Source organism: Callithrix jacchus, chromosome 14 (genome assembly GCF_049354715.1).
Source record: "Callithrix jacchus isolate 240 chromosome 14, calJac240_pri, whole genome shotgun sequence".
Taxonomy (NCBI): domain Eukaryota; kingdom Metazoa; phylum Chordata; class Mammalia; order Primates; family Cebidae; genus Callithrix; species Callithrix jacchus.
In genome coordinates, this window is record NC_133515.1 from 91,177,695 (window position 1) to 91,203,957 (window position 26,263).

Genomic DNA, 26,263 nt, shown 5'->3' on the forward strand with positions numbered 1-26,263 from the left:
GCGCGTCTCGGCGTGAGACGGCGCTATTCCTGGGGTGCTGTTAGAGCTTCCGGCGGATCCTGGATGTTGATGTCCTGCATCTAACGCGGTGTAGCGTCCGAAGCCGAGCGAGCTCCGGAGGTGTCCGGAGGAATTTCAGTATTTGCTACGGTAACCTCATCAGCCCGCCAAGATGGCGATGCAAGCGGCCAAGAGGGCGAACGTGAGTATCGGGTGTTCTGTGGAGGGTGGGAGAACTTCGGGTTTGACTTTTCTCAGCGGCGTGGATCGAAGCATTCTTGCCCCTCCTCCGTCCCCAGAGCGGAGAACCCCAGAATTCCTATCCTGTCAACGAAGACACTATCCTGGTCCCATCCTCAAAGATACGCTCCTTGAGCGACATTTCTGCATTCACCTCTTTTGAGAGTTCCTCAGTCTCTACCCTAATGTCAGTGATAGTGTTAACCCTATAGCCTCTTTGCTTGACCTGGCGTTAGGATTATCTCCTCGGCTAAAAGTCGATAGCGCAGACGAGTCCTCAATAACTAACTAAATAGTTCACCAAAAACTAGGGCCTGGGATCATGGAGCTTTTTGGATCCTTCATTAATATATTAATTGAAACTATTTTTTTAGCACCTATCTTGCCATATGGGAAATAATTGATCAGTTATATCTATTGAACAGCTAGCTACTATGTGCCAGACTAGTCTTATGTATTGGGAATATAGCAATGAATAAAACAAGTCCTTCTGCTTACATTCTAGTGTTTGAGAGTGCAGTGTTACAGAGACTTTAAAAAATGAACTCAAAAAAGAGATTAGACAACTGTAAAACGCTTAGAGGTATAAGATGAAGTCAGGCCAGGCAATGTGGCTCATGTCTGTAATCACTGCACTTTGGGAGGCTAAGGTTGGAGGATTGCTTGAGCCCAGGAGTTCAAGGCTGCCTTGAGCCGTGACTGTGCCTCTGCACAGCACTACAGCCTGGACGACAGAGCAAGACCTCGACTCAAAAAAAAAAAAAAAAGGAAAGATAGACAATTGATTACTGGCTATGTAAATGGAGACTTTGGTGGCCTTGATGATAGTAATCATTTCAGTGGATAAAACTTGATTGCAGTGGGTTGAAAAGACGGTGGAATTTGAGAAACTGGAAACAGCAAAGACACTCTGCCCATGAGTTCTCATGTAAATAGGAATTAGGGAAATTGGATGATAGTTGACTTTTTTTTTTTTTTTGAGATAGACTCTCACAGCCCAGGCTGGAGTGCAGTGGCACAATCTTGGCTCTCTGAAACCTCTGTCTCCTGGGTTCAAGCAATTCTCCTGCCTCAGCCTCCTCCCTAGTAGCTGGGATTACAGGTGCCCACCACCATGACTGACTAACTTTTTGTATTTTTAGTAGAGATGGGGTTTTACCGTGTTGGCCAGGCTGGTCTCGAACTCCTGACCTCAAGTGATCCACCTGCCTTGGCCTCCCAAAATGCTAGGATTACAGGCATGAGACACCACACACGGCCAGATAGTTGACTTTTTAAAATATGTGTGATATAGGTGTATTTTTATGCCAATGGGAGCAATCCAGAAGATTGATATGGAAGAAAGATAGGTTTCTTCCATATCAAAGAGAAGTGAAGGTTTTGAGTAGATGAAGGTTGGCATAGTAATAGAGGGAGAGTAGGTAGATATAGATGAAAAGTATTTACCAATTGGCCATGTCTATTTTCTCTAAGAAACAAGAATCAGGATCATCTCCTGGGATGGACAGGGCAGAGGGTACAGGCCAACTCAGGTGTTAGCAGGAGTGATGACAGTAAAGCTTGAGGAGGCCTACAGGTACCTACCACCATGCCTGGCTAGGTTTTAAAATTTTTCGTAGAGATGGGGGTCTCACTGTGTTGTCCAGGCTAGCCTCAAACTCGTGGGCTCAAGTGATCCTCCCATTTTGGCCTCCCAAAGTGCCAGGATTATAGGCATGAGCCACTGCACCCAGCCTCTGTTGCTTTTTCAAAGATCTTGGCATTTTCAGAAACATCAAATTATACCTCTTATTCACAGCTTTTTATTATGTATCATTAAGAATTTTTTAAAATGGTAGCACTTCTCCTAATTATAATAACAATACATATTTCTCATTTTAGATTCGACTTCCACCTGAAGTAAATCGAATATTGTATATAAGAAATTTGCCATACAAAATCACAGCTGAAGAAATGTATGATATATTTGGGAAATATGGACCTATTCGTCAGATCAGAGTGTGAGTCTTACTGGGTTAAAGAAAATGAGAGCATAATCTGTAATCTCAGAATTATAGCTGACGGCGAGGCCACCCTGTGCGGTGTGTAGTGCAGCAACCCTTACCAAGAGCCTAGAGACTAACTGATTGCGATCAGAGAGATGAGATCTTTTTGAAACGGGGAAAAACCTACTGAGACCCTAATGATCCAGCTCAATGAGAGCCAAGAAGAGGGTTTGAGTTTCAGTGAATGCTTTGAGGAAACTGGTTGAGAAGGGAAAGAACTAACATTTATTGCATACCTACGATTTGTAAAGCCAGGTGTTACACTGTTTTTTGTATGCAGTAGCTCTGTAATTTTCTCAACAATCATCACTGTCCCTTCAAATAACCTCAGAATCTGAATAAGCTAAGTAAAAGAGGATAAAAGTAACAGAAAAAAAAAATGATATTTTCAACTACAGCTCTTCAATTGAAGATTTAAAAGTATAGGGGAAAACATCTATTTACAAGCTTTTATGTTTTAATTTAATATAAAGATTGGAGTTCATACCCACAAGTGATATTTGCTGGACATCTACTGAATATCATTAACCATAATAAGTGCTTTTATTTGCATCAAGGAAACTATAGCCCTGAGAGTGAAAGTACCTTCCTAGTCTCACAGTGCTTAGTGGTAAAATCTTCTGACTCTAAACTGAACCTCCACATTACATAGTACCATAGCCTCTGACACCCTAACTCATATGAAAGGGCTAGTGGCTTAAGAGTCCATCTGAAAGGAGTTCTAAAGTTTTTATTTAAAAAAAAATTCTAATTGGCTGAGCACGGTGGCTCATGCCTGTAACCCCAGCACTTTGGGAGGCTGAGGTGGGTGGATCACCTGAGGTCAGGAGTTTGAGACCAGCCTTACCAACATTGAGAAAACCTGTCTCTACTGAAAATACAAAAATAGCCAGGTGCAGTGGCTCATGCCTGTGATCCCAGCTACTTGGGAGGCTGAGGCAGGAGTATTGCTTGAACCCAGTAGGCAGAGGTTGCAGTCAGCTGAGAGCGGAGATCATGCATTGCACTCCAGCCTGGGTGACAGAGCAAGACTCTGTCTCAAAAAAAAAAATTATTATTTTACCACTGTAATGACTACATATAAAGTTTTTATTTCTAGTCGGAATTCTGTCTTGTATGACCTGAGAGCTCCTTCCAGGCTTTAGGACTGTGAGGTCTTGAGGGCCCGCCTTTTTAATGACACTGTCCTCCAGGGAGTAAACCAAGAGCTGGAAACAAACACACACACACACGATTAGGAGTTCAAGACCTGATTTTGTCTGAAAATCAGGAGACAAGATTCTACTTCGGGCCCTGTTACTAGCCATGTGTGTCACTAGTTGCCTAGCTTTTTCTGGTTTTCTCTTGTATTAGATAATTTGGGTGGTGGCCTTTTAGCTTTTAACGTTGAAGCAGAATGGATTGGTTGTAAGGCCTCGATTTAAATACTAGCTTGCCTACTCTTATGAAACTGGGCAAAATATTTAACCTTATCTGGGCTTCAATTATCTACGAAATAACAGTCTTCCCAACCTACTTGTCTTAAAAGAATTTTAGTGCCTGGGCACGGTGGCTCACACCTGTAATCCCAACACTTTGGGAAGCCGAGGCAGGTGGATCACAAGGTCAGGAGATCGAGACCATCCTGGCCAACATGGTGAAACCCCATCTGTACTAAAAATACAAAAAAAATTAGCTGGGCATGGTGGCAGCCACCTGTAATCCCAGCTGCTCAGGAGGCTGAGGGAGGAGAATCACTTGAACCTGGGAAGCGGAGGTTGTAGTGAGCTGAGCTCATGCCACTGCACTCCAGCCTGGGCAACAGAGCAAGACTCCATCTCAAAAAAAAGAATTTAGTTTGGATCAAATTAGGCAGTGTCTGTGAAGGTACTTTATCACAGAGTTTTTCTTCCTTGTGTTCATTGGCCACTCCTTCTCTGCTCCTATAGCATTTCCAAGTGTCTCTCCCAGGTTAACATGTGGTTTTGCTGTTGTCTCTGGTTGCCCCAAGTAGGCTGAGTTCCTCCAGGGCTGGTACCTTATATTCTTTTTGTTTTTGTGTTGATAGCACTTGTGTGATACATGGTAAGCACCCAATGTATACTAAATGAGTAATATAGAAAATAGAATAGGCCAGACGCAGTGGCTCACACCTGTAATCCCAGCAATTTGGCAGGCCGAGACAGCCAGATCACCAAAGGTCAGGAGTTCGAGGCCAGCCTGGCCAACATAATGCAATGCCATCTCTACCAAAAAATAGCTGGGCACGGTTGCACGTGCTTGTAATCCCAGTTACTTGGGAGGCTCAAGTGGGAGAATCACTTGAACCTGGGAGGCGGAGGCTGCAGTGAGTGAGCCAAGATCGCGCCACTGCACTCCAGTCTGGGCAACAGAGTGAGACCCTGCTTCAAAAAACAAAACAAAACAAAAAAAATAGAAAAAGTGGTTATGATTGGCTTATGAAGGCATTATAAAGTTTATTGATAGCATTCAATTAAGGGATGCTTAAATCAATGAAGTTAGAGAATGTTTCAGAAAGCCAAAATGAAAGGACAAGGAATAAAGCAGGGCATCTTGAGAAGAGTGCAGAGCAGCTCAGAAACTGTGCATCTAGTCCTTGTATCTGGATTGGTTTTCACCAGCTTATCTCATGCCTGGCTCCTTCTCATTCTTCAGGTTTCAGCTTCAATGTCACCTTTTCAGAGAGGTTTTCCCTGACCACCCTAGCTGAAGTAGCTCCCTGTTTTCCACTAATCTGTTACAGCTTTCTACTTCCTTTATGAAACTTTTTTTTTTTTTTTTGAGACAATTTCACTTTTGTCACCTAGTCTGGAGTGCAATGGCACGATCTCAGCTCACTGCAACCTCCGCCTCCCAGGTTCAAATGATTCTCCAGCCTCAGCCTCCTGAGTATCTGGGATTACAGGCACCTACCACCACGCCCAGCTAATTTTTGTATTTTTACTAGAGATGGGGTTTCACCATGTTCGCCAGGCTGGTCTTGAACTCCTGACCTCAGGTGATCCTCCCACCTCAGCTTCCCAAAGTGCTGGGATTACAGGCATGAGCCACTGTGCCAGGCTGAAACATTTCTTAAGATTTATAATTATTTCATATTTATTAAGTATCTCTCTCCTGCCTGAATATAAGCTTGGAGGAAGGGATGATGCTTGTCTTTTTCACTATTGTATTTCTAGTGCCTGTCACAGAAAGAACACAGTGTAAACACAGAATTTTAGGGTACAGGAGCTTAGGTCTAAATTATAGATCGAGAAACAGCTGTTTTTCTGTTCTACAACTATGGTCATCCTTTATTTGTATATCTGGCACCTGGCACTAGGGTGACCAACCTTCCCAGTTTGTCCAGTACTGAGAGACTTTCTGGGAGACTGGACTTCAATATTAAAACCTGGATAGTCCCAGTCAAAGCAGGATGATTTGGTTTGACCCTGCCTGGCATGTAGCAGACACTTGGTACTTTGTACGTTTTAAAACTCTTTAATACTTGTTACCTCTTTTGATTATTAAACCCACATGGAAGGTAGGGCACCTTATTAAATGCCCACATGGAAGGCAGGGCACATGATAGAGCCTGATGTCACTGGACATGTGAGGCAGCTGAAGCTCATAGAGGCTAAGTTACATGATCAGGTGTTATTCCTACTGGAAGCTTTTACTGCCAATCAAGAAAATGATATTATGGCCAGGCGCAGTGGTTCACGACTATAATCCCAGCACTTTGGGAGGCTCAGGAGAGTGGATCACTTGAGGCCAGGAGTTGGAGACCTGCCTGGCCAACATGGCAAAACCCCATCTCTACTAAAAATACAAATGATTAGCCAGGCATGGTGGCACACACTTGCATGAGAATTGCTTGACATTATCTAAAAAAAATAAGAAAATAATGTTAGCTCAGTGCCCTATACATGGTACAAATACATGCTTTTAAAAGTTCCAATTGGCCAGGCACGGTGGCTCATGCCTGTAATCCCAGCATGTTGGGAAGCCGAGGCAGGCAGATCATGAGGTCAGGAGTTTGAGACCAGCCTGGCCAACATGGTGAAACCCTGTCTCTACTAAAGATAAAACAAATTAGCCAGGCATGGTGGCGGGTGCCTGTAATCCCAGCTACTCAGGAGGCTGAGGCAGGAGAATCACTTGAACCCAAGAGGTGGAGGTTGCAGTGAGCCGAGATAGCGCCTTTACACTCCAGCCTGGGCGACAGAGCAAGACTCCATCTCAAAATATATATATATATATATATATATATATATATATATATATATATATATATATATATGTTCAGATTATAATACAGCTCTCAAGATGTGAGGCTGATAATTAAGACTGGGACACTTGAGATGGAGGGTCTTTAAAGTGGGGTTAGTATCTATCCCTATGCTGGTTCCTAAGAAGATGTAAGAGGAAGAAAGAGAGTTGCTTTGTTTTGAGCTTCCTGGAGAAAGTATGTGTGAGAGAATTGATAGGAAGTAGATCTCCACCTTTCAAAGGCATATTAGCATCTGCCTTATGTGTGGCACTATAGGAGTAAATGAAGTAGGCATAAGATCACCTTTGCTCTTAAAGAACTGAAAATCTTGTTAAGTTTTTAAAAGTCAAAAGTCTGAAAGTTGTTAAGACTTCCCAGATCCTAAAGAACATTCTAAAACCCGAGATCAGGCCCACGTAACCTGACAAAGTGAGCATACTCATTGACACTGGCACCCTCCAATCACCCCCAGCACCCTGCACCTTTTCAATGTTATAGGAAGCAGAAGCTTGAGCAGGGCCCGGACTATAATCTTGTCCTAGATCAAGTCTAGGCATGTGCCTCCACTTCCCATGGCTCCACTGCTTTTATTCAACCCTATGTAGGGACTGTGGCAGATGGAAAGCCAACAATCTTAAACCTCATTCCACGGTTGCACTGGGTGGTCAGAACACAGATGGAGGCAAGGGGGCCATCTTGTCATCCAGAGCATGAACTGAGTGGGAACTCTACCCATTGTCCCCACTGACAATCACATGGCCAGCTGCTGCCTACAATTTAGTGTTCTGTTGCTCCTCACACTTCTCTACCTCTCTCAGAGGAAGCTGATGAAGTGAAGGAAGGAAGTGGCCAGGAATACCTACACTAACAGCAGCCCCATATCTATGAGTAAGGTCTAGTTTCCACTTCCAGTCACCTTCCAGCATTCTGCCCTTGCTCACAGATAACCCTATCTATAAGCACACTTCCACTCCCATCTTTGCAGAAGCCTAGCCCTTCTCCCCAGCCATACAGCTGTATCATGCATTAGAGTTTGTATTAAAAAGGCATTGAGTTGTATTAAAAATGAATGTAGACCAGGTTTGGTGACTCATGCCTGTAATCTCAACACCTTGGGAGGCTGAGGCAGCTCAATCACTTGAGGTCAGGAGTTCGAGACCAGCCCGGGAACAGGGCAAAACCCTATCTCTACTAAAAGTACAAAAATTAGCTGGACATGGTGGCACATGCCTGGAGTCCCAATTACTTGGGAGGCATGAGAATCACTTGAACTTGAGAGGCAGAGGTTGCAGTGAGCTGGGATCATGCCACTGCACTCCAACCTAGGCAAGAGTGAGGTTCCATCTCAAAAAAAAAGCAATGTAGTGCCAGACAGGGTGGTAAGAAGCTGAGTTCTGGGTAGTAGCTGTGTTCCTAGTATTCCTGATATAGCAGTAAGCTTGACCTATAGATGTTTTACTTAAGATAAAAACAAAAAACAAAATTACCGAATTCAAGAAATTACAGGCTTATCTAGTTATCTATGCGTGTTTATTTCCTCTTATGGTTTCAGGTTGGTTTCAAAATATTTAAATTAAAAACATATTTCAGTTTACTGTCTTTAGAAGACAGTTACCAGTTTAAAAGACAGTTCTGTTATTCAACTCAATGCTCAGGTAAACGTATATCTTAATTAAGTTTGATTTAACTCTCCAGGGGGAACACACCTGAAACTAGAGGAACAGCTTATGTGGTCTATGAGGACATCTTTGATGCCAAGAATGCATGTGATCACCTATCAGGATTCAATGTTTGTAACAGATACCTTGTGGTTTTGTACTATAATGCCAACAGGGTAAGTATAGCCAAGTTCTCCTTGTATGGTGATCTCATTTGAAAATTAGTGTAGAACTGTGCTGTGACGATATATGTCTACTGTGACTATTTTTTGGCTAATGCTATTGGTGAAATTTATTTGGCTGTAGATCGGTAATTCAACTTTGGTGCTTACTGCATTTCCAGGCATTTCAGAAGATGGACACAAAGAAGAAGGAGGAACAGTTGAAGCTTCTCAAGGAGAAGTATGGCATCAACACAGATCCACCAAAATAAATGTTTTCTACATTTTCATTTTGGACTGAAACCATGAATGACAACTACCATCTTTTCCCTTTTTTTCCTTTTTAATTAATACTAAATATTGTGATTTCTTATTTTAGGTTCAAAATGACCTTGAAACTTTGATACATATCAGAATACATGATATTAATAAACCTGTTGCTTTTTGTGAAACACGTCTGTCTTTTCTTTTGAACTTTCCCTCCCTGTTTGATACCAGGAAAAAAATAGTTGAAGCTTATCAGGAATTGTAGGTGCTCCTAGGGAGTCCGAGTTTCTTGAAAACAGGACCTCTTTATATTCTTAATGCCTCCGGGGTCCAGTGCAGTGCTTAGCCGTCAAAGGAACTTGCTGTTTATTGAATGTCTATTAATAATGGATCTTTATAACAACTCAGTGAAGATAGGTATTTGCATTTTGCAGGCGAGGAAACCAAAGCTCATGATGTTGGGTGAATGAATAAAATGCTAACCTACAAAGCTGGTGTAATAGCAACCAAGCCTTTACATTTGAATGATGCTTGCTTTATAGTTAACAAAATACCTTTGTCAGTATGGGTACCCTTGTCTTAGAACAGAGGTCTATTCTAGAAATGGTCATTTAGATGGTAGTACACTGTTAGAAACTTAGATTTGCCTCTCTAAATTTTTTTGAAAATTATTATGGGTATATAATGGTTGTCACATTGGTAGAAGTTTGAGAGCAAGCTGCTTGGATAGTGGTGTTGGTTGTTATGTGTCTAAAATTGTATTTATGTAGCCTTTTCTTTTAGTTATCAAGCGTCTGTATTTTGGACCTTAGCTCATAAAATATCTTTGCCATAAATAAAATACTTAACGCTCATTCTTATTATCATGAGTTCTCATGACATGGAGATACTATGGTTATTATCCCATTCATCATCGTGGCAGCTTGGGAGAATATAGTCATAATATTCTTTTTATCACTTAGGCATAGACCAAATGGAAAAATACGGACTAATTGTTTTGTGTGTAATTGGAACCTAAAATCAATTTGAAGGGTACATACACTGAATCAATTCAATGGACAATGAGCATCAATTCTGCTTTTAATTATATCTTGAGTGTTTTTTGAAAGCCCTGTAAGAGAGTAAAAGAGTCATTTCTAAGGTTGGCAGATAAGAAAGGAGCCACAGCTGTAATTTTCTTTTGAATGCTTTTATGCATGTATTATTAGTTTTTATAATGCATGGTGTGCCTTTAGGTAATGTAAAAAGAATTTTCTAAAAGACTTGCTTATAAGAGAAAAACTGAAATTAGAATTGAAAACCTTGAGTGTGATTTGTCTAAATGGCAGGCTAGCTTGCCTCTGGTGTAGTTGTTTTAATAACAAGGAAAAATTCCTTCTATTAGCAATCATGACCAGTCCATCATTTGGATTAATATATCTGTTAGCTGAATTTCATGACCTAAAGTTAAGACTTCTAAAACTTCCCTCTAAGGCTGGGTGTGGTGGCTCACACCTATAATCCCAGCACTTTGGGAGGCCGAGGCGGGTGGATCACGAGGTCAAGAGATCAAGACCATCCTGGTCAACAAGGTGAAACCCTGTCTCTACTAAAAAATACAAAAATTAGCTGGGCATGGTGGGGTGCACCTATAGTCCCAGCTACTCGGGAGGCTGAGGCAGAAGAATTAGTTGAACCCAGAAGGCAGAGATTGCGGTGAGCCAAGATCGTGCCATTGCACTCCAGTCTGGGTAACAACAGCAAAACTCCATCTCAAAAAACTTCCCTCTAATTGTTTGGAAATTCTGTGTCCTGTCCCAATTAAGTTATAAGAACTTGCACTCAGTGTACAAACACTGAACCCCGCTTTGCACACAGTACTGTACCAAGATACTGAGGATATTATGATCAATCCTATTCATAAGGCATCCAAAGCTCAATTTTCAAACTGCTTTTTTTTTTTTTGAGACAGAGTTTCACTCTTGTTACCCAGGCTGGAGTGCAATGGCGCGACCTTGGCTCACCGCAACTTTGCCTCCTGGGTTCAAGCAATTCTCCTGCCTCAGCCTCCTGAGTAGCTGGGATTACAGATGCGCACCACCGTGCCCAGCTAATTTTTTGTATTTTTAGTAGAGACGGGGTTTCACCATGTTGACCAGGATGGTCTCAATCTCTTGACCTCATGATCCACCCACCTCGGCCTCTCAAAGTGCTGGGATTACAGGTGTAAGCCACCGCGCCCGGCTTCAAACTGCTTTTAAGAGTGCAACAGATGACTGTGTGTTTATATGTGCACACCTGTGCCAGAGCTGCTTTACTTTCATCTAGGTTAAATTTTTGGGTTTCTAAGAAAAAATTAGTATGAATAGAGAATTCATTGACTGAAAGTTTGAAAACTGATGTGACCTTGATCTTATTATTGCTCCTCTGTTTAACAACTTGAGTGGCTCTAACAGGACAATGTCCAAACTCTTAGTATACTGCATCATAATTTTCTGCATCATCTTTTAAGAGCTCCAGTAAAAAGGTTCATTTCCCAGATTACCTGCAGAGCCTAGCCTGTCCTCTCCAGGTGCTAGTCAGTATGTATTTGCACTTTGGGGGAGTTCTTTTAGTGGGTGTCTCCTTTGACCCACCTCAGCTATAAATACTCTAGACAGATCTTTTATATGCCCCATAGTGGGCACCTGAAATAGTCCTTGATGCCATCTTTAGTTACCTTATTTGTGTCACAGGAGAAAATATGCATGTCTTTTATACAGGCTGACTTCTAAGAAATTATAGGCATTTGGGTCATCAAAGAAAGCAAGGAACCAAAACATTCTGAAGGAAACACCCCCTGGCTGGTCTAGTACCACAATAGAGGTGAGCACAGGGACTGTAGGTGACTAAAATGCAAAGTGGTTCCTTTCCCTCATCATTCTCTATCCTAAAGCACTGCCTCTTTATTAACTCTTCCACCCTCAGCAAAGGAATATAGCCAGGATTTCTTGGAGACAAAAAAGGCAGATCATTTAGCCAAGATGACATGGCCCCATAGCATATGTATGACACATGTCACATGTATTAGTGGGTTTATGAAGAACACTAACAGTACCTGTTAGCCCCTCCCTCCTCAATCTTGAAACAATTTCAAGTCATCACTGATAGAAAACTATCATCTGAGCACAGTGATTTAAACCCGTAATCCCAACACTTTGGGAGGTTGAGGAGAGAAGATAACTTGAGGCCAGGAGTTTGAGACCAGCCTGGGCCACATAGTGAGATCCTCCATCTCCATTTTTTAAAATAATAAATGATTTTTTTTAAAAAAAACAACTATGGCAGTTCTTCTCACCCTACACCAACTGAAAGAAAAATGTTTGAGCACATTGCCCCAGGCTCCTCTGACCTATGCATGACCTACACGTAACCTACACCAAAAAGTTGGCTGATTTTAAAACCTAAATGGTGTTTCTACTCAGTTACAATAAATGTTAATGAAATAAGCACAATATTTGTAAACAAGTTCAGAATCATACATTCTTCTCAAAAGTAATTCCTCAATGTAAGTCAGAACAAGTCTAGGTGAAACTAAGCAATGTGTGTGAAAACAAGTCAGAATCACACATTGTTTTCACAAGGAACTTTCCAATGTGTGTGTATGACTTCAAGCCCGTAACATATCTTCATTTGTTCAGACGCACAAAGTGCAAAGTGTTCTGTTTCCATCTGGGTGAATGGAGCTCATCCCTCTTGCTATAGTCCAAACAAAGATTGCAAGAGCACATCGATGCTCAAATCCCACATTTGATTGCTAGGCTAGAAGATTTGGACCCTGTATTTCTTTAGTTATGCAGAGGAGAATTCTGAACCCGAGATGGGTGGCAGGTAATATGTACTTTGCAGGATTGCTTAGAGGATTAATGGTTATAATTTAAAAGTATATACAGCCAGGCACAGTGGCTCACACCTGTAATCCAATCACTTTGAAAGGCTGAGGCAGGCGGATCACCGGAGGTCAGGAGTTCGAGACCAGCCTGGCCAATATGACAAAACCCTGTCTGTACTAAAAATACAAAAATTAGCCAGGCGTGGTGGTGAGCACGAGAATCGCTTGAACCCAGGAGGCAGAGGTTGCCTCCTGGCCAAGATTGTGCCACTGCACTCCAGCCTGTGACAGCGAGACTCCATCTCAAAAAAAAAAAAAAAAAAAAAAGTATACAGAACAAGGCCAAGCATGTAAAATGCTCACATTGTAGCTATTATGTTTATCACTCACCTAGCCTCCTGGAACCCTCCTTTCCACTCTTTCCCAAGGGCAACTGGCTTATGTGGTCCTTAGAGTACTTCCTACCTACAATAAGGATGGACAGGAATTTGTCAAGCACAGATCCTTTATTTTACATATTTCCAAAGAGGACACTGTGAGCAGCCAACAGAATTTATAAGAGAGAAAGTGACAGCAAAGGTAACTGGCTCAAGTCCCTCTGTGTACACCATGTACATTTCATGTCTGAGCACCTTGTGTGTGTGGCTTAAGTGAAGGTAAGGCAGTATAGATTGTGCGAACAAGAAATCTATGTTCTGTCATCAGGAAAGGCTACTACATGCATCACACAAAATGCACAACCTGAAATGCTTCAATCTGCAACCGAAGTTTCCTCAAGCAAGAATTCGCATGAACACTGACGAACACATACAGAGCAACTTGGGCAGAGAGAACACATGATGCCATGGGGCAGTGAGGTCAGCACACTGATCAAGAGCCCCAACAGGAGGAGCCGTCTCAGTGGCAGAGCAGGCTAGGAGGGAGAGCAGCAGCCATCTCCAGCCACCTTGAGTTCCTTCCTGCCTTCACTCTAAGTTGAGCAGCTCCACGTCAAAGATGAGGGTGGCATTGGGAGGGATGACACCAGGGTGGCCCGTGGCTCCATATGCCACATCAGGGGTGCAGGTCAGCTTCGCCCTCTGCCCCAAGCTCATCTAGCAGGGATGGGGGCAGATGGGGAGAGGAGAAAGAGGACCCAGCTTGATTTAAAAGAAAAAAGTTAGATGACTATGGCATTTTCCCAAACCATCCTCAATGTTAACTCAGAAAATCTGAGATGAATCTTACATGTGATACATAGAAATTGTGCTAAGAGCTGTAACAAATGCAGATTCTGCCTCAGCAGAGACATGACTGTGGGGCAGTAACCCTCACAAAGTGGTCTCAAATTCATACATCTGACAAACATTACTGGTTACTCAATTTCTGTATGACTGAAACACTTCCATTTGTTCATAGTTGTTCCTCACCCTCTTCCAAAGAATAGGCCTCTTTAGGAAAGAGGGTGTAAGAATAGCACAGGTACATACTTAAGTAGGTGACAGAAGCAGTTCATTAAAGTGGTTTAGAGACTAGAGACACCAGCAAGGTGGCAAGGGCCTTTTACAAGACCTACTGTGGCAGGTTGCATTGGGTCACACATATAATCCCAGCATTGGGAGGCCAAGGTGGGCAGATCTCTTGAGTCCAGGAGTTAAAGACCAGCCTGGCCAATACGACAAAACCCAGTTTCTACTAAAAAATACAAATAAAGTAGCTGGGCACGGAGGTAGGCACCTATAATCCCAGCTACTTGGGTGGCTGAGGCAGGAGAATCGCTTGAACCCAGGAGGTAGAGGTTGCAGTGAGCTGAGATTGCGTCACTGCATTCCAGCCTCAGTGACAGAGTGAGACTCCGTCTGAAAAAAAAACCACCAAAAACAAGACTTTTTGTAAGGGAGCATCATAGGACTTCACAGACAGACCAAGGAAGGAGAGCTTGAACCAGGGTGCATCACAGCAGTTGTTGAGAACCTGCTCAGCGTTAGTGGGACAAGTAGTGAAATTTTAAATTACATGATAATTCTATTGAATTAGAAATTAAATTATATTCTAATCCAATAAATTATATTTTTGAATTTTGAATAATCAAAAATTTGAATAAGTAGTATCATATACACGTGAATGTCCTGGTTTTGAACACTGTGCTATAGCTATGCAAGAAGGGGAAGCTGGACAGAGTACAGAAGAACTCTGTACTATTTCCGTAATATTTTTGTAAGTCTGAAATTCTTTCCAAAAAAGCAAAAAAAAAAAAAAAAAATCTTCTTGGCCTACTGTACCCCAAGTCTTCTGCCACCTCAATCTCAGACATCTAGTAGACCTCAGCTAGTTTGTTTTTTGTTTTGTTTTTTAAGACAGAGTCTCACTCCCTCACCCGGGCTGGAATGCAGTGGCACAATCTCTGCTCACTGCAACCTTTACCTCCCGGGTTCAAGTGATTCTCCTGTCTCAGCCTCCCAAGTAGCTGGGATTACAGGCATGCACCATTGTGCCTGTATTTTTAGTAGGGATGGGGTTACCCCATGTTGGTGAGGCTGATCTTGACCTCCTGGCTTCAAGTAATCCACCCCACTCGGCCTCCCGAAGTGCTGGGATTACAGGCTTGAACCACTGGGCCTGGCCCTCAGCTTGTTCTGAGCAAGCCTACAGGAATGTGCTTGGGATGAGAGTCCCCCAGGGACACAAAAGAGGCATGCTGGCAAGGAGAGGGGTGGGGACGCAAAGCCAGGAGGGGACAATAGATGGTGTTGCCATGGCCTGGCGGTAGAGTCAAACCTGTAGTGGTCTGTGAGCAGGTGAAGGTGGAGGTAGAGGCAGAGTGCTGAGCCCAGATCCCCAACTCCCCAGATCCCCTTTAATGCGAATCCTCATCCTACCTGGGCTGCGCCCTCTTCAAAACCTTTGATGACTTCCTGTTTGCCAATTCTGAACTTGAAAGGTTTGTTTCTGTCTCTGGATGAATCAAATTTCTTCCCATTTTGGAGCATTCCTGTCAAAGCAAGAATAGGGTGCAATAGAGCTGTGGTCATGAGTCAACTACCGATTCAGAGTCCACATGTCTAAAATGGAATGCCTTTTTTGCACACACCTGCTCATCTTCTGATCCTCCCATCCATCCTGTTGCCCAAGCAGGAAATCTGGACGCTTCCCTCGGCCTTACCCCCACATACTGCCTAACACAAAGTCCTCCATATCTTTGGACTCCACCTATTTTCTTCATTTCTTTTATTTATTTATTTAGAGATGAAATCTCACTATGTCACCCAGGCTGGAGTGCAACGGCACAATCTCGGCTCACTGTAATATCTGCCTCCTGGGTTCAAGCAATTCTCCTGCCTCAGCCTCTCAAGTAGCTGGCATTACAGGCGCCTGCCACCACATCCAGATGATTTTTGTATTTTTAGTAGAAACGGGGCTCAGCCTCCCGAAGTGCTGGGATTATAGGCGTGAGCCACCACACCCGGCCTTTTCTTCATTTCTATTACCACCACCAAGTCACCAGCTTATCTCACCTGTGCACAGGAACAACCTCCGAACTGGGCTTTTTGATCCTCTTCTACTCTCCTCCATTTCATTGTCCACTTGGCATCCAGACTGACTTTTTTTTTTTGTCTTTAAACACAAATCCGATTCTATTACTCCCCTGCTTAAAATACTTCAATAGCTCCCCAGGGCAGAATCCAAATGCCTGCCTTGCATACAGGCACTTCACGATCTGGCTCTTGCCTGCTTATAACCCTCTCTGTTCTTCCCTCCCTACCCTTCTCTCTGTGTCCTATTCAGATCATGCTTTTCTCAAATTCCTCTGCACTTTTCAACTTTTTTTTCTTTTTTGAGACGGAGTCTCACTCTGTCACCCAGGCTGGAGTGCAGTGGTACAATCTCGGCTCACTGCAACTTCTCCCTCCCAGGTTCAAGCGATTCTCCTGCTTCAGCTTCCCAAGTAGCTAGGACTGCAGGCACCTGCCACCACGCCTGGCTAATTTTTTTGTATTTTTAGTAGAGAAGGGGCTTTGCCATGTTGGCCAGGCTGGTCTCGAACTCCTGACCTCAGGTGATCCACCCACCTAGGCCTCCCAAAGTGCTGGGATTACAGGCGTGAGCCACTCACTGCGCCCAGCCAGACATTTCAACTTTATGCCACTTCCTCCACCTAAAGGTCTGTTTTCCCAGCTATTCCAGCCTCAGTTTGAGTCCTCACATAAGGTTCCTAAGGATTCCTAGGTTTCCCCCAAAAGGCAAAATTCAAAGGTTACATCATCCCCTGCTGTAGGGAAAAGTGTAAGGTGATTTAGCTGGTCAGAGGTGGCCTCCTGACTCCATACTAATAGGGCTGTTTGAAACCAGAACCCCCAGGTGCTAGTCCAGCAGTTCCGGGTCACCCAGCCTCTGCTTCAGATGCCTGTCATCTGATGTCCACATGTCATCTCAGTCCAGCAGCCCAAGGCCCAGCAGCTATTCTCAATTCTTATTGGTGATTCAGACTCAAAGATCAGACCTTCTACAAATTATGCAGTTCCACGACTGCTCCCAGCAGTCCCTGGACCCACAGAAGGCCATTTGTGGGAAGTAGAGAAAGACCTTGCTTGTAAGTCCAGAGACTGGGTTTTGACTTCACTCTGGAACTAACTCATTGTGTGACACTGGGCAGATCACTTCCTCTCCCAGGGCCTCAGATTTGCCATGCTTAACATAGGAAGTAGGGCCAGCTTCGTGTCCAAGAATCCATGATGCTACTTCCTAATTCCTATAACTAAAATGTATATTAGAGAAATTGTCTTATTTAACTACTTTCTGAGTAGAATACATTAGGCTTTTGCCCTGGGTACTAAATGAGGCAAAGGAGAAAACCCTTCTGGCTACACAGAGGTACATGCAGATGGATGCTAACAAGATCAAATACAGACTCATGCATTTGCACCAGGTGCAGTGACTCACACCTGTAATCCCAACACTTTGGGAGGCCGAGGCAGGTGGAACCCAAGGTCAGGAGATCAAGACCATCCTGGCCAACATGGTGAAACCCTTTCTCTACTAAAAATACAAAAATAAAATTAGCCAGGCATGGTGGCATGCACCTGTAGATCCAGCTACTCGGGAGGCTGAGGCAGGAGAATTGCTGGAACCCGGAAGGCGGAGGCTGCAGTGAGCTGAGATTGAGCCACTGCATTCCAGCCAGGGCGACAGAGCAAGACTCCATCTCAACATGCATACATATATATACACACACACATACATACGTAAAACTCGTGCATTTGCTAAGGTCGCTAAGATATTCAAATACACAGAGACACTTATATATGCTCACCTGCACGTATGCACTCACACTCAGGAGAAAAACCCTGGTGGCCCAACAGATGCTAAGAAAATGTTTAGACACAGAGACATACTTATACAAATATGCACACAGATATGCACACATTCTCACAGTCCCTTTATAGACCAACTTCCCTTTCTCATTCCTTAGTTTCTTCGGGTTTCGTGTGACTTAACCTACTTTGGGTAAATAACTTCAGTTATCTATTGCTACAAGTTCAGCCACAACCATGCAGTCTAGAACCAGACCCACCTGTATGGTGATTTGATTAGACAAAGATGCCACTGCAATGCAGCAAATAAAGGATGATTTTTTTTGCATTAAGTTTGCTGGGTCAACAGTATATTCATATGGAAAATAAATGAACCCTAACCCTACCAAATCCACACAAAATATCAATTTCAAATGAATCATAAACCTAAATATGAAAGATAGAACAATAAACCCTTTACAAGATAATAAATAGTAGGATATCTTCAAGACCTGGAGACAGACAAACATTTCTTTCTTTTTTTTTTGAGATGGAGTCTTGTCTCTGTCACCCAGCTGGATTGCTCTGGTACGATCTTGGCTCATTGCAACCACCGCCTCCTGGGTTCAAGAAATTCTCCTACCTCAGCCTCCCGAGTAGCTAGGATTACAGGCATGTGCCACCATGCCTGGCTATTTTTGTATTTTCAGTAGAGACAGGGTTTCACCATTTTGCCCAGGCTGGTCTCAAACTCCTGACCTCAGGTAATCAACCTGCCTCAGCCTCCTAAGTGCTGGGATTACAGTCATGAGCCACTGCAATGGGCCTGACAGACAAAGATTTCTTAAAATGAACACAGAAAGTTCTAATCATAAAGGAAAAGACTGATAAGTCTGACTTCATCAAAATTAGGAACTTCTGTCAATCTGGGTACAGTGGCTCACACCTGTAATACCAGCACTTTGGGAGGCTAAGGCAGGAGGATCACTTGAGCCCAGGAGTTTGAGACCAGCCTGGGAAACATAAGGAGACCTCCACTCTCTACAGAAAAATTTAAAATTAGTCATAGTGGCATGTTCCTGTAGTCTCAGCTACTTGGGAGGCTGACATGGGAGGATTCCTTGAACCCAGGAGATCAAGGCTGCAGTGAGCATGATCCCTAAAGCCTGGAGCCACTGAACTCCAGCGTGGGTAACAGAATGAGATCCTATCTCAAAAAGAAAAAAGAAAAAACTTTTTGAGAAGAAAGAAAAGAAAAAAGAAATAATTAAAAAAAAAAAAGAACTTCTGTTCAAAAGATACTCTTAAGAGTAAAAAGACAAGCCACAGTGTGGGAGATGTTCGGAGTAGATATAATGAATGAAAGACTCATATCCAACATACATACCAAACTCCTATAAATCAATAAGAAAAATAACCTAACTTTTAAAAATGGACAATATTAGAGCAGTCTAAAGAGGATATCCAAATGGCCAGCAGGCACATGAAAAGGTGCTCAACTTCATTCATCATCAGGGAAACACAAATCAAAACCATAATGACCAGCATGGCCAACATGGTGAAACCCCGTCTCTACACAAAAATACAAAAATTAGCTGGGCGTGGTGGCACGTGCCTGTAGTCCCAGCTACTTAGGAGTCTGAGGCATGAGAATCGCTTGAACCCGGGAGGTGGAGGTTGCAGTGAGCCAAGATCACACCACTGTACTCCAGCCTTGGCAACAGAGCAAGACCTTGTCTCAAAAAAAAAACAAAAACAAAACAACACAATGAGATACTACCGGGCACTCACCAGAGCAGGCCAAAACCAAAACAAGGCCTGGTGTGGTGGCTCACGCCTGTGATCCCAGCACTTTGGGTGGATCACCTGAGGTCAGGAGTTCAATATGAGCCTGGCCAACATGGTGAAACCCTGTCTTTACTAGAAATACAAAAATTAGCTGGGCATGGTGGCACATGCCTATAATCCTAGCTACTCAGGAGGTTGAGGCAGGAGAATCACTTGGACCTGGGAGGCAGAGGTTGTAGTGAGCCAAGATCGTGCCATTGCACTCCAGGCTGAACAACAGAGACTCTGTCTCAAAAAAAAACTTGACAACATCAAGTGTTGGGACTCTCCTACACTGCTGCTGAGAGTGGAAATTGGCACGACTTTGGAAAGCTGTCAGACAGTACTGCTAATGCTGGGCCTAGGTATAACCCTGTACCCCACTTCTGGGTATATACCCAACAGAAACATGCACATATGTCTGTACACATGTACACTAAGAGATGCCTGCAAGACTGATCAAAGTGACACTATCTGCAATAACCAAAAACTATGAACAACCCAATGTTCATCATCAGTAGAGAGGATACATAAATTATAATATACTCATACATTAAAATGCCGTAGAGGAATAAACCACTCTGGATATATCTCACAGACATGATATTGAGTGAAATGAGCCTAACATAAAAGAGTATATACTCTATGGTTTCATTTATATGAAGTTCAAAAATAGGCAAAACCAATCCATGGAGACAAAAATCAGAATAATAGTTGTTGGCCAGGTGCAGTGGCTCACATCTGCAATCCCAGCACTAGGAGGCCAAGGTGGGAGGATGGCTTGCATACAGAAGTTCAAGAGCAGCCTGGGCAACATAATGAGACCCCCATCTCTACAAAAAATGAAAAATTAGCCAGGCATGGTGGCTTATGCCTGTGGTACCAGCTAGTCAGGAGACTGAAGCAGGAGGATCACTTGAGCCCAAGAGGTTGAGGTTGCAGTAAACTGTGATCACTACTGCACTTGGCCTGAGTGACAGAGTGAGATCCTGTCTCAAAACAGCAACAACAATAAACAAAAACAAAAACAATGCTAGCTACCTCTAGAGACGTGGAATGACCGAGAGAAGACACTGGGGAGACTTTTGGGGATGCTGGTAATGGTCTATACTTATCTGGTTGGTAGTTACATAAGTGTGATCACTCTGAAAAAAATGCATTTGAGCTGGACATCTTACATTATGTTCTCTACTGTATTTATATTTAACTTAAAAGTTTACCAAAAGGACCGGGCGCTATGGCTGACGCCTGTAATCCAGGCACTTTGGGAGGCCAGGAGGGCAGATCACGAGGTCAGGAGATCGAGACCATCCTGGCTAACACGGTGAAACACTATCTCTACTAAAAACACAAAAAATTAGCTGGGCATAGTGGCAAGCTGTAGTCCCAGCTACTTTGGAGGCTGAGGCAGGAGAATAGATTGAACCCAGGAGACAGAAGTTTGCAGTGAACAGAGATCAAGCCACTGCACTCCAGCCCTGGGCAACAGAGCAAGACTCTATCTCAAAAAATAAACAAGAGAGAGAGAGAGAGATCAAGATCATCCGGGCCAACATGGAGAAACTCCATTTCTACTAAAAATACAAAAATCAGCTGCGCATGGTGGTGTGCGGCTGTAGTCCCAGCTACTCGAGTGGCTGAGGCAGGTGAATTGCTTGAACCCAGGAGGCAGAGGTTTCAGTGAGCCAAATCACTGCACTCCAGCCTGGGTGACCGAGCGAGACTCTGTCTCAAAAAAAAAGTTTACTAGAAGTCCCACAATCTCCTGCTGTGTTTGATAAGACAGTCTCTCCCAAGACCAGAGCCGCTGCCCTATGTATGTATTGTGAAAGGGCTTTGCAAAAGGATGTTGTGGTTTCAGTAACTTGATAAATACTGGTCTGTCTATAACATGTAAAACTGATAAATCAATTACACAAGTCAGAGGCCCCAGAGGACCCATGGTAATTAGGCCATATCACCAGGAGATAAAACACGGTCCAGCCCACTGACGTCAGCAACTAGCAACACAACTGCTGAAAACATCCACACCGTCTGCCTAGAATTAACCTTGTACTTCACACTGGCCCACAGAATTGCTAAAAATGGCTGTATCTGAACATGTCCTAGGAATTAACCAGGCCTTGCTGTCTGCTAAGTGGCTGTCATTGAGTTTGCTACTTCAGGAAGCAGGTCACAAGGCAGGGTGCTCACCCCGCTGGGAACAAACACCTGCTCATGATCTTCCTGCCAGCAGTCCTGAAGAACCCATCCCATCTCGCCTGCAGATAAAGAGCATCTAACAGGGATCAGCCCCACTCTGAGCTCCCCAGTACCCAGAGACAAGCACTGGTCCTCAAATGGCATCGAAGCCTCTGCATGACTTGTCTGTCCTCTCCCTTCCTCCTCTTCTTAATGATACTGCAGGATGGAGAGCAAGTCTGCTGGGAGCTCTAAGAGGGATTTCCAAATATCAGGCAGATTGAGCAGGGACAGGGGCTCCGCCATGTCCGCAGCAGAAGGAAGGGGACTGAAGTTGCTTGACTCACCTAGAAGCTGGCACCATGGATGGCCCTTGCTGGTAGAAGGGGGAAGAGTTGGCCTCCAAGCCTCCTTTATCATTCCCACCAGACTGGCTGGGGGGAGTAGGGGAATGGCTGGTCACAGGGAGACCCTGCTGCCTTGGGCTTTAGGCCTGATCCAGAGATAGGCACCTCTGGAGAGAAGCTCAGAGGACACTTCTGCCTTGGGAGGGGCAGGACTGGGTGGGGGCCGAGGGGGCGAGACTTACCTGTGTAGTGCACCACACACGTCTGGCCCTTCTTGGGGAATGTCCTTCCTGCAGGGAGACATGAGAGCAGATGAAGGAGTAGTGTATTGGAAAAACACCTGGGACATTAAGTATGATCCAACCAAGAGTTCCAGCCTGCATTCGCCTCCACACCATGGAGACACCTGGGCCCTAGTTCTGGCTCTGGGTCCTGTATGAGCCAGAACGAGTCATGTCACCTCTTTGGCCTGGATTTACTTTACCCGCTTGATTTTCTCCACTCTGCTCTCTCCTGGGCTTTCCTACCACCCACCCCCATTTTCTTTGATGGCTCCTTTTACTTCACTTCATCCATTCCACAGACATTTACAGTTGGCCTTCTGTGTGCCAGGACTGGACCAGACTTTAGATATGCAGAGCAATGTATGAATTCAAAAGGAAGGCATGGAAATAGACACACAAATACCAGATTATAATGCAGATTCTACTCCAATGATCATGAATAAACATAATCATTTACAAATATTTGCTAAGAGGTCAGGTGCGGTGGCTCACATCTGTAATCCCAGCACTTTGGGAGGCTGAAGTGGGAGGATCACTTGAGCCCAGGAGTTCTAGACTACCCTGGGCAACATAGGGAGACCCCCCCATCTCTAAAAAAAAAGAAAATCCTTTTCAATTAGCTGGGTGTGGTGGTGCACACCTATAGTCCCAGCTACTCGAGAGGCTGAAGTGGGAGGATTGCTTGAGCCCAGGAGGTCAAGCCTGCAGTGAGCTGTGTTCACGCTACTGCACTCTAACCTGGGTGACAGAGCAAGACCGTGTCTTAACAAACAAGCAAACAAAACAAAACAAAACCACGCATATTTACTGAGTACCTACAATGTGCCAAGCCTGTGCCTGATCACAGGAACAGCAGTGAACACTACACACAAGACCTCTATCCCTGTTCTTTTAGAGTTTACTTTTTTTTTAAGAGTAGGGGTCTCAGTGTGTCACCCAGGCTGGAGTACAGTAGCATGATCTTTGCTGAGTGTAGCCTTGACCTCCTGGGCTCAAGCAATCTTCCTGTCTCAGCCTTCTGAGTAGCTGGGACTGCAGGTGCATGCTGCCACATCAAGCTAATTAAAAAAAAATATTTTTTTTTTAGATACAGGGTCTTGACATGTCTAGGCTGGCCTTGAACTCCTGGGCTCAAGAGATCCTCCCATCTCAACCTCCCAAAATGCTGAGATTATAGGCATAAGCCCCTACACCCACCCTGGAGTTCATATTCTAATGGAGAGACAATACTTAAATACACAAAATGATTATGGTTCATGATGAGTCCTGTAAACAAAATATACACAATGATGTATTAAAGGGAGATGCAGTGGGACAGGACATTTCAGAAAGAGTGGTCCAGGATGGCCTCTTGGAGAAGGTGCCGCTGGAGCTGGGACTTGAAGCATGAGCAAAATACTGGGAAAGCACACTTGGGGAAGGAGTAACAAGTGCACAGAGTCAGTATATTTGCAGCCATCGAGGAAGTCAGGTGCTGGAAAGAAGCGAGGGAGGAGAGAGATGGGAAGGAGATGGGTCATGCAGGCCTTGCAGAGCGGGATTTAATGCTAAATGCAATAGGAAACCACCGGAGGGTTTCAAGCCAGAGAATGACATAATCTGAATTAAGATTTTATAAGATCACTCTGGCTGCTGTGTGTAGGATGGACGGTTAGGCGTCTGTTGCAATAATCCAGACAAGAAATCAATGATAGCTTGATTTAAGGTGGTGGCAGCAGAGAAGAGAGTGAAATAGACTGGAGACATATTTTGGAAGCGGAGCTGACAGGGCGTGCAATCGGATTGGAAATGGGGCCCAGGATGAGGACAAAGGAGACAACAAGAATGATGCTTGGGTTTTCTGTTTGGGCAACTGGATGAAGAGTGGAACTATTCCTTAAGATAGGGAAGACTGGGGAGGAACAGATTTGTGCGGGTGGCAATCTTGAGATGCCTATTAGACATCTGCGTTTATATTGCAAGTAGGCAGATGAAGAGTCTGCACTGGAGGTATAAATTTGGCTAGAATTTAAAGCTATGGGGCTGGATAACAAAGCCTAGGGAAGGCCAACCACAGAGCCAACATTTAGAGGACTCTGTGGGAGCCTGGAGGAGGGAGCAGCTAACTGACCACAGAAGTCAAGGAAAACATCATAGAGGAAAGAATGATGAAGCTAGGTCTTGAAAGACAAGTAAGAGTTTGCCAGAGGAAGTTTAAAAACACCATCTGGGAAGAGGGAACAACATGTATGTTCAAAGGCCTGGAGTCCAGCAATATCGGGAGCCCTGTCTGTTTCAACGCTGTCACCCTAGAGCCCAGCACACATGTTCAATAAGTATTTGCTGAAACGAGTGGTGTGTTTCACAACTTGCAGGCAGCTTGGGAAACCTGGAGAAAAAGTTGGTGGTGGGCTTAGGGACAGGTGATCAGAGAGGACGCTCTAGTGTGGAAGATGAGAAAAGTCCACAGCACCAAAGGCCCCTCTGCCTAAGGGAGAGAGAAAAATCATTAAAATATTTTCTGCCTGAGGGAAGGGCATGATCAAATATGAATTTTTTTAAAAGTCCTCAGACTATGGTGTAGAAAGGGAGTGAATATGAGATTGGGAACGAGATTGAAGGCAGGGAGGAGAGATTGAAGACGGGGAGACCACTTCAGGGGCTGCTGGAGATGACAAGGCCTCAGGGAGATGCTTTCTGAGACCCAGCACCAAGGTTTCCTGCATGGGCAAAGAAGCCTGTACCCCAGGGGAGATCCGAGGTAGTGGTTGGGATTGGACAAGGAAGATGGCCTGGAGCCAAGAAGTCCCCCAATTTCCTCAGGAGGGGAGCTGTTCATATTAATATCTGATAAGAAGTTTGCCCATCAAACCCTGCAGACAATGTGGGCTTTGGTATGAATTAAATTTCAAGAAATAAAGAAATGACTATTCCTTGCATACCCAGGCCCAATAATACAAGGGCTTGGGAAAATGAGACACAGAACAGGAGTAAGAAGGATCACTCAGAGGAAAAGGTTGGAAGCGTGAGTTCTGTTTTGAACTTGCTGACGAGGGCACACCCTGGGACGTCCAGGGAGAGGTCTGGCAGGTCGGAGGGCTGGGCTTAGAAGCTTCAATGTGGAGGCCATGGGAGTGGACAGGGTGGCCAGGGAGTCTGAATGCGGCGGGAGGATAAAGCGAGGTGCGGAAGCGAGCAAGGGAGCGCTTCCCCCTTCCAGCTTGGGTCTGTCCCCACAGCCGCTCACAGCGGGCCCTCGGGGGCCCGACGGGAGGCCAGGCGGGGGACGCGCTAGGAGGAAGTCCCGAGCAGCGGAGACCGGAGAGCAGGTCTTCCCTGGTTTCCAGAGCTCGCTGAGCAGGGCAAGGAAAGAGAAGCAGAAACCCAGCCTTGGGTATCTGCAGCAGCGGAAAACCGAGCGGTTGCAGCCGCGACAGCATCAGCCCCGGGCGGTGGTGGGCCGCAGACCCCCGCCTCCGGGCTATAGACCCCCGCCTCCGGGACGCAGACCCCCACCTCCGGGCCGCAGACCTCACCTCCGGGCTGCCGCCTACATTCCCAAAGGTGAGCGCGGAAGAGGATGGTGGAGGACGGTCTCTTAGACCCCCAAGAATCCCGTCCGGGGTCTCCGCCAGCCTTCCCCACCCAGTCCCCCCAACCCTTCGGCACCCTCCGCGCCACCTCCGAATCAGACCCCCGCCCGCCGGGCTCCGCCCCGGGACCACTCCCCTCCCCTGGCTCCGGAGGGAGCCCGGTACCGTCTCCAGGGGAGATGGTCTCGATCTCCACGCCCATAGCGGTCCCACAGGCCCCGCCTCCGGGGGGTCCCTGCTGCTGCCCGACCCCGGCTCGGCTCCGGCCCCGGCCCCGTAGTCGCTCCCGCTCGCCTCCCCGCCGCCACTGCA

The 26,263-nt window shown here is 44.9% G+C and overlaps 2 protein-coding genes across 7 annotated transcripts; one reads left to right on the forward strand and one right to left on the reverse strand.

The window, feature by feature from the left end:
• The first annotated feature begins 42 nt into the window (after positions 1–42).
• On the forward strand, positions 43–8,805 carry SF3B6 (splicing factor 3b subunit 6). Its single transcript, XM_002757992.5, has 4 exons — positions 43–202; positions 2,122–2,240; positions 8,230–8,368; positions 8,536–8,805. Exons 1-4 carry the CDS (start codon positions 173–175, stop codon positions 8,623–8,625), a joined length of 378 nt encoding a protein of 125 aa, XP_002758038.1. The 5' UTR covers positions 43–172; the 3' UTR covers positions 8,626–8,805.
• On the reverse strand, positions 3,365–26,262 carry FKBP1B (FKBP prolyl isomerase 1B). 6 transcript variants are annotated; one of them, XM_078349872.1, is made up of 5 exons: positions 25,895–26,262; positions 22,338–22,385; positions 15,329–15,441; positions 12,861–12,935; positions 3,365–3,493 (listed from the first exon to the last, which is right to left on the reverse strand). In XM_078349872.1, exons 1-4 carry the CDS (start codon positions 26,151–26,153, stop codon positions 12,909–12,911), a joined length of 447 nt encoding a protein of 148 aa, XP_078205998.1. In that variant the 5' UTR covers positions 26,154–26,262; the 3' UTR covers positions 3,365–3,493; positions 12,861–12,908. The 6 variants fall into 6 exon arrangements, with proteins under 6 accessions (XP_078205998.1, XP_078205999.1, XP_002758039.1 ...); XM_078349873.1 differs by lacking the exon at positions 3,365–3,493 and adding an exon at positions 9,672–9,731; XM_002757993.6 differs by lacking the exons at positions 3,365–3,493; positions 12,861–12,935 and adding an exon at positions 12,958–13,564 and having other exon boundaries at positions 26,117–26,262.
• Position 26,263: the final 1 nt, after the last annotated feature.

What these genes read in the sequence shown, in the direction of transcription:
- FKBP1B (XM_008981075.5), bottom strand. Translation starts at nt 26,153, where the DNA reads ATGGGCGTGGAGATCGAGACCATCTCCCCTGGAGACGGTACCGGGCTC. An exon ending in ATGTAGGCGGCAGCCCGGAG is followed by an intron (nt 22,386 to 25,894) that starts GTGAGGTCTGCG and finishes GTCTCCCTGCAG; the next exon opens with GAAGGACATTCCCCAAGAAG. An exon ending in TTGAAGAGGGCGCAGCCCAG is followed by an intron (nt 13,565 to 15,328) that starts GTAGGATGAGGA and finishes CATCCCTGCTAG; the next exon opens with ATGAGCTTGGGGCAGAGGGC.
- SF3B6 (XM_002757992.5), top strand. Translation starts at nt 173, where the DNA reads ATGGCGATGCAAGCGGCCAAGAGGGCGAAC. An exon ending in AAGCGGCCAAGAGGGCGAAC is followed by an intron (nt 203 to 2,121) that starts GTGAGTATCGGG and finishes TTCTCATTTTAG; the next exon opens with ATTCGACTTCCACCTGAAGT. An exon ending in CCTATTCGTCAGATCAGAGT is followed by an intron (nt 2,241 to 8,229) that starts GTGAGTCTTACT and finishes TTAACTCTCCAG; the next exon opens with GGGGAACACACCTGAAACTA.